The sequence below is a fragment of the Geospiza fortis genome, unplaced genomic scaffold (genome assembly GCF_000277835.1).
Source record: "Geospiza fortis unplaced genomic scaffold, GeoFor_1.0 scaffold173, whole genome shotgun sequence".
Lineage (NCBI taxonomy): Eukaryota > Metazoa > Chordata > Aves > Passeriformes > Thraupidae > Geospiza > Geospiza fortis.
This window is the reverse complement of record NW_005054334.1, coordinates 367,448-375,548: the sequence shown is the minus strand read 5'-3', so window position 1 is coordinate 375,548 and position 8,101 is coordinate 367,448. Positions and strand designations below refer to the sequence as shown.

Here is an 8,101-nt window from a genome sequence, read left to right as displayed (position 1 = left end):
GGATTCGCCCCTTAAATAGGGAGCTGGGTAGCTGTCGGGTGGCCTGTCTTGCGGGAAAGCGAACGTGTCCCGTTGCCTTCCCCTCCTCTTCCTTGCTCTCTCAAAGATGCTTTCATGGCATTAGAGGGGCAGATGGAGTCAGGGCCGCGGTATTCCCCGTGCCTGCAAACGTGGCCCCGGAGCAGCGAGAAATCTCTGCCAGGCAGCGTAGAGCTGGGCAGGACGGGACCCCGCGGCGGTGGCCCCAGTCCCCAGCTCGCCTTTTCAGGGCCTGTGCCTGAAGCCATTTTATGGAATGCAGCCCGCACGCTGCATTAGGTGTTGACAGCGGTGCGGACCCGCCGTTCCGAAGGAGCCTGCTGCCCGTAATTCTGTATCTTCGAGGCCCGCAAATCACTTAACCTAGCGAACGAACTGCTCGTCGCTGCCTGTCGAGTAGGCAGATGTGCACGCTGAGGGACACTGGGTGGCAGCGCTGTCGGAACGGGCAGGATCCTGTCTCAGCGTCCCCACACTCTAGAAAACGAAACCCATGTGAGCTTCACCGAACAACAGAGGCTGTGCCAGAAACACTGCTGCAGTACCCTGCCTCCCACGTTCCTGCCGCAGTCTCTGGTCAAAGGAGTGAGACTCGCAGTGTCCAAGGCAGTCCAGGACCATGGAAAAGCTGTGAAGTTGCTGGTACAGAATGTGGCTCAAGTGAAGTGAAATAAATGCTCATTTCCCTCATTTTTTTCACTCAGGCCCTTATTAGCCTCCCAGCTATAGCTTCACAAATAGCACTGACCACTTGGATACATCCTAGGGTGCCTATACCCTTTAAAAATGGCATCTGTGATTGCATATCATCAACATACAATTAAACTCGTTTCCCAGGAGTAGGTTAAGTGGTTGGAAGACAGTATGTAAAGTTATGACTGAGTCAGATCAAGGAAAAGGAAATTCTTGTCTCAGCTTGACTGCTTTCTGCATGGCAGACCATTCAGATTCTCTATATTCCCTGCAAGCTTGGGCCTGGGCTGGCGAAGGGGGGACTGGCACTGGCAGAGATCTTCTGGCTGTTCAGTGCTTCCAGAAACACAGTGGCCTTCACATGTGGAGATTATATCATCAGTCTTGGAGTTTCCTGTCCTATACAACAAGAAGGAAAAGGAAAATTCATGTCAGCAGGAGAGAAGAGTTGTAAACTTCAGGGCTATAGGGCTGTGTCTGGAGCTAGTTTTAAATCTGGGGGGCTTGACTCACTGATGACAGGACAATGATTTGAACTAGCAAAAGTTGTTGCTTTTTACTGGTTTTTAAGCCATTTTTTAAGAAGGAAGAAATTGAAATGGCAAGATGTAAAACTATAATACATGAGTGTAGAACATAGATGTGCATGCAGTGTATAAGCCCTTCTAATCGAAGGAATATGGAAAATTTGCTGTCTCCCATCTCTATGTCATTGCGGAAAAGCATAACTATGTGTCACATATTCTAGGAGATGAGCATATAACAGAAGTTTATAAATAGCTGGTTTCAAAGACAACTGAAACTTACTTGCCTTTGTATAGCAGATGGCTGTTAAAGGTGGGGGAAAAAGATCACAGGGTTTTGATGTAACCCATGGAAGTTTTGGTTGCTGTGGTTTGGTGACACGGGAATTTGCTGTATTTCACTGTTTCACAAAGGTGTAGGATCCTGTGTTGTACTTGCAGAGTGCCAAAGCTGTGTAGCTTTGCCCTTCATCTGACTGCAGAGAGCTTCTGTCAGGAGTAAGCATTATATAAACTCATCTGCATCGAGGATTTATCGCTGGCTGGGGGTATATGTACAAATCACAAATGGGACGGGACTGCTGTGGAACGTGCCTTGAGCTGTTTTATTTTTCAGCATCAGTCTCATTACATGGTTATGACAATGGGAAGATGCTATCAGCTCACATCCCAGGCAGCAGAGCAAGAACTTAATGTTACAACTTACTTTATAAGTTTTTTGACCAATCACACAAAGCAAAAGCATATTGACAGTAGTTCTATCCAATCACTATAAGCACACATACCTTTGGTTAAAACAATGCCTGCTTATTTCGAATACAATACCTACTTGTAAGCCTTAAAACACAATGCACAGAGCTCCATTATTAAGCTTTAAACTTTCTAATATCTTGCTAGATAAACTTTTCTGTAGCTTAGAGAGTTATTCTAGACAAGCATTAATACACAGGAGTAAGCATTATATAAAGTCATCTGCATTGAGGAGAAAGGAAATGATGTGGAAGTTTAGTCTTTAACATAGCACCATTCTCAGAGAGGCCAAGGTCATTTGGTGTTTAAACACAGGCTAGTATGACCAGTTAGAGAAAACAGTAGTCATTGGCTGAAGATACATTTTTATGTACTATTTGTGATGTTAAATCTTTCAAAGGTTATGGCTTCAAATCTTAACAGACATGTATGCCAAAAAACCAAACTCACATGAAGGTTCACACACAGACCAACTGCTTTGAAGCTGTGAGTTTCTGCCCCTCTTGTGCCAGGGTATTGTTTTGAGCCCTGGTGGCTCTCGGTTAGGACAAATCTGATTAGACGCTGGTATATTTTGAAGACCCTAGTCCATATTATTATACCAGAGCTCTCTGTTCTTCAAGTGGCTGGCCCAGATGGCGAATAGCTTCAACTTACATCATGAACATTGCCTGAATGCAGTGGAGGAGCAGGTATAAAGTACTTCACTGTGTGATGTGGGTTCCATCTCTGTCAGTTATAGAGTGGCAGAGACCCAGCCCTCTGGAGAGTTCTGGCTATTTCTGATTTCTTAGACAAAAAGACAGTTACTTGCAAATATGAATTTGGTGATTTGGTTGAAATGTGTCACTGTAATAGGAGGGGGAGGAGAACTTTCCTATGTTATCCTGTTAGATTTCTGACCTCCATTTATAGTGATACAGAAAAAGCTCTCTGCTCTCTATGGAAATAATCAGAATGAATGACAGCTAAGACGAATGAAAAGGAGGTTGGTAAGTCAGCCAAATGACTGGTGCTCAGCTGCAGTATGTATGGCAGTATTACTTTTTCCACCCCTTCCCCTTAGCTCAGTTCTAATTTCCTATGGGAGCACTAGAGAATACAGGTATATTCTCCTACAGGGAATGTAGGGGCATTAGAAACCCTTTTACTGAAGAGGGAGAAAAGAAGTCATCTTAGTGGGTATTGTTCAAACAGCAGGATCTGTCAAAGCACAGGCAAATCTCGTGGCCAAACTCTACAATCCTTGCACAGTATAGACTTGCATGAAAACCAAGGAGGATTTGGCCAGGGATTTGCAAAAATACATAGAAATAACTTAATTTCTAATGAGGATATCTGTTAGGTCTTTAGAAAATAACATCTAGGTTCTGAGTCAGGGAACTGCTGGAGCCTGCTTCACTTGAAAAGAAAAAGGCAGCTCTGTGTATTTCTTTCTAAAACCATATAAAATATACTTCTTTTTTTTATAGAATAAAACCACCCCTCCAGCTGTGTATCTAATCAGTAAACATAGCAGCCCATGTGGCATTGCTGATTAATGTACCCCTCAGACACAGGGAGTAGTGTAAGGCAGGGCAACGTGCATTACTCAGCACTTGCCATCCTACCAAAGCCTTGAGGTATTTTCTGTGTGATGGATTCCTCTTGCAGCCAGTAGGAGTTCTTACATTGCTTTACTAAGTTTAAGAAAGTACAGCCCATACATGCACAAAAAGATTTCTCCACAGTCTTAAGACTCATGCTCTACTTGGCCTCAAAATTAAATAACATATGTTTCCCTGGCCTGGATCTTACCTTTAAATGTGAGAGTAAACAAATGTGGCGGCCACTCACCCCTTGGCCTTTCCCCTCTGGCTGCTACTAAAACCAGCTGTAAAGATAGTTTTTGTAATTGGGAAGTTTAATAGTGTACCTGATGTAGTGGTAGGAACTTTCTGTTAACCTGAACTAGATGCAAGGCAGGCTCTTGGCAGCTGCTCTGCTTTTGTTCTTTGTGTGTACATACATTAGCCCTGCTCACTGCAATTGTGTGGGTGTATGCAAGAGTGGGAAAAACAAGCTGCTAACTATTTAGAATATTAAAGACTTCCTAATTATTTTTCTAATCTTAAAAAATAGTCAACAAAAAAATCTCTTGTGTTTCCATCGGTGTCTAGGAGCAGCAAAATGTCATTACTACTTCCATTCCTTGGCCCATCCCAGCTCCCCTCTCCCTCTAATTTTTCCTCATCTACTGCAAAACTTCTTTTTCATGATCAGGAATTGTTATTTGGTATTCATGCCTGATAAAATATAATTCCAACTTTTCTGTATTGAGAAGCTGTTGCCAGTTATTCTTTTGGTTTGGTTCCCTCCCTCCCCCCCCACTTTTTTTTTTCTAAAGACTTGTGGTCTTTAGAACCAGGAATCCTATATGGGAGGGATGGTTCAGGGGTCTGCATGGAGACTCTGTAGACCTGGGTTCCTTTTTCACTGCCACATATTTCCTGGGTCATGAGTGGCAGGTCATTGAGGCCAAGGACCCTTAACAGATGGTGTATGTACAACAGAGCTGTAAGGCTGAAGATGCTGGTTTTTTTGTGCCTCCCATATCTGTATGCCACGGGGTGACTTGAGGTATGGGGCAATGCAATCACTTCGTCTAGTAACAAGGACTATAAGGATTTTGGACAAAAAGGGTGAAATTACTGGTATTAACCATGTACATTTCTGGCCTAGGTACGTTCTCTTCAAACCACATTTGGAGAATTTGAATCCATGATGAAAATTGTTCAGCAGAAGCAGGAGGTGAGCGAGAAGGCTGTTAAACAAGGGGAGAGTGAAATAAACCGGATCAGTGAAGTGCTTCAGAAGCTGCAGAATGAAATTTTGAAAGACTTGTCTGATGGCATTCACATGGTGAAGGATGCAAGGGAACGAGACTTCACATCTCTGGAAAACACAGTGGAAGAGAGACTAACAGAGCTGACCAAGTCTATAAATGATAACATTGCTGTATTCACTGAAGTCCAGCAACGGAGCCAAGATGAAATCAACAATATGAAAGCAAAGGTTGGTTCACTAGAACAGGCAGATGTGTATAAACATGAAATTAAGGTGCTAAAAGATGCTTTTGATGAGATGCAAGCATCCATGAAAATGAAAGAAAAGGACATAGAGACCTTGAAGAGTACAATAGACTCCATGGAGTCTGATGTGTACACTGAAGTGAAAGAGTTAGTCAACCTCAAACAACAACATGAGAAGTTCAAAGAAGCTGCGGACACTGAACACCTTTCATTAAAAGCTTTACAAGAGAAAGTTCTGAGAGCTGAGGATTCTATTAGGCAGCTCCCTAGTGACATTAAAAGACTTGATGAAGATTTACTACAAGTTAAAGCCAACCTCAACAAATGGGAAGATAATGAACTCTTCAGAAAAGCATTAGAAACTTTTGGGAAGAGCAGTGAAGGACTGGAGTCTCGACTGAGGCACATAGAAGACAGCCTAGAGTCTCTAACATCTGTTGCTGCTCAAAACAGTGAAAAGTTGGAATCTTTCCTTTCTAAGGAGGCAGAGTATAAGAATAAGCTCAGTGCCCTAGAACAAAGCATTACCACTCTTCAGGGACTCTCAAATACAGATGTAACTTCAGTCACAGATGTTCTGAAAAATCTTGGTGAGGCACAGACTTCACTGTATGACGACATGGAAAACTTAAAGAGAAGCATCAGTGACTTGCCATCCTCTGGTGCTCTCCAGGATGTCCAGAAGCAAATTAGTACTTTGTTGGATCAAGGAAATCTTCAGGCAGGTCAAACACATTCTCAAGGTTACCTTGAAAAGTTTTCTTCTATGGAAGGCTCTGTAGATGAACTGAGATCTTCTGTTAGTCAGGTCGATTCTGATTTGAAAATGCTAAGAACTGCAGTGGATAGTTTAGTCGCCTATTCAGTGAAAATTGAAAATAATGAGAACAGCTTGGAGTCTGTGAAGAGCTCAGTAGATGACCTGAGGAATGATCTCGAAAGGTTGTTTGTGAAAGTAGAAAAAATACATGAAAATATTTAGGCAGTGGTGCTCCTTGGGCAAATAATGGGTTAAGGAGAATAGCTTTTGTATGCCCTGTTTTTTACTCCTTTAAAAATAAATTTGATACCTCCAAAGAGAATAAGAACACTTTAATAATAGAGACAGTTATGCTTATTTCCTTTATTTCTTTTCCATGTAGTGTTTTTGGAGTTTTTGTTGTTTGTTTTTTTCTTTCCCCTAAATTTTGTTTTAAGAAAACACAAGTTTAGTTGGGGGTTGAGTTTCTTAAGGGCTCATCTTCTCTATGAAGTTGTACCACTGTTAAGTGTAGTGGTGTAACTACAGCCTCGTTAGCATGGGCACATATTTAATGGCATGAAAGTATTTCACACTGACACTAGATATCCCACACAGAAGGGCTACAGCTGTTCTGGTACCCAAAACATACTGCTGCACTCACGGAGGATTTTAGTGGTATGTTTTGGTTCAAGAAACAAAACTACACGCTATCTTAAACTGTTCACTGTGGTGGACTTAAGAGTGGAGCAGGTGTGCAGCATCTCCTCTGTTTCTGCAGTTTGGGACTCAGACATGTGGTCAGTTCACCAAGGGTCAGCTGAGCTGTAGTGTATTTCTGTGAGACCTTAGTCTGCACCAAGGAACTAACAAGGTCTGAGATAAGTGGCACTGCCTGGGGCTAAGGCCTAGGAGATTCATTCTTTGTGATCACAGGCTTAATCTTCATCTTCAGCTGCTGGTGCAGAAGATCAGTGCTTAGAAGGGACATCTGAAGGATGGGATTAATTTCAAGAGGGTACAGTAATATTTTTGTCATATTTTTAGACTGTTTACATGATTAGGGTGTCTTGGAAAGATCTAATTTGGTCTTTGATAAGGGATTTTTCTATAAAAATCATCACAAATTTGAGGGAAGAGGAGAACCAAAATTGCATCTGTTGTGTTTCATATATAACAAGCATGCTAACAACAGCAATAATACACTCCAAAATACACAAGAGGGAAATTCCCCATGAAATCAGCAGAATTGCTTCTATGGAATATACATTTCTAGGTTTTCACACAGCTGACAGTGACCTGAATGCTTGTTATGTATTCAGGACTTGGTGCCTAATTCTTGTTACTATTTTTGTCACCAGGTGTCTGGCTGAGGCATTGGTAGCAAAGGATCCTTCTAAGAGACCTGGTCTAGGAGAGTGAGGAAAAAGTGTCATAATTCTATAGATGATCTTTTAAAAACCATTTTCTTGTGGAGCTTCTTTGGTTTTCTCTCTTTTTGGAAAGGATTTCTAATATCCCTCCTTTTCAAGTTTACTTTTGAACTTTAGTCAAATAATTGGTAAAGAAGTCTGCCATGTAGTTACCTTGGAAATAGGCCGTGGGCATCATGCTCAACTCAGCTTGGACCAGACAGATCCTCGACTGTGTTAGATGAAAAATTCCTTGAAATAGCATCTCCCAGAAGTGGGAACAGCACAGGTGAAAAGGAGTACTCCTAGGTAAATAGGATACTGAACCATATCCAGTGTTGTTCCCACTGTAAACAGGAAAGAATTGCTGTCAGAGAAAGAGGGAGCCGCGGCATTAAGGTAACTGTTGTCACTGTTGGAACTGCACTGTTCTTTGTTGACTTCTCAAGTTCTTGAACAATGTTGTTTAGGTTACTGTGAAATGAACTGTATGGCTTATTTTCAGTATTTTTAATACATAATAAACATTTGGAATATTCTTCGCACCTTTTTTTTGATTGCTGCTTGTTTATTGTGTTTCCCAGGGTGCTTCCAGTGGGGTAGAAGGAGGGGCTTGTACTTGTTCTCAGCTTCCACAGGGAAATCTTGAGGCACTTTTGCTTGCTGTGGTTAAAAGCCAGGTCTTGGAAGTAGGGTTTGAGTCACATCAAGGTGTTGCTGCTGACAAGCAGACTCAGGAGCCCAAGAAGGTGATCATAAAGTGTGAAATACCTGATCTGTGCCTTGAATGAGTTCTGTGCCAGACACTGCCACTAAGGCCTCTCTAAGACTTCCTCAATGCCCAAAGCTTGTAGGACAGAAATAATGTTCAGA

General features: G+C 42.1%; 1 protein-coding gene across 1 annotated transcript; it reads left to right on the top strand.

Annotated features, from left to right (window-relative positions):
- The first annotated feature begins 4,731 nt into the window (after positions 1-4,731).
- CKAP4 (cytoskeleton associated protein 4) lies at positions 4,732-7,773 on the top strand. The gene has a single exon (XM_014307392.2). The coding sequence runs from the start codon at positions 4,767-4,769 to the stop codon at positions 6,057-6,059; it is 1,293 nt and encodes a 430-aa protein (XP_014162867.1). The 5' UTR covers positions 4,732-4,766; the 3' UTR covers positions 6,060-7,773.
- Positions 7,774-8,101: the final 328 nt, after the last annotated feature.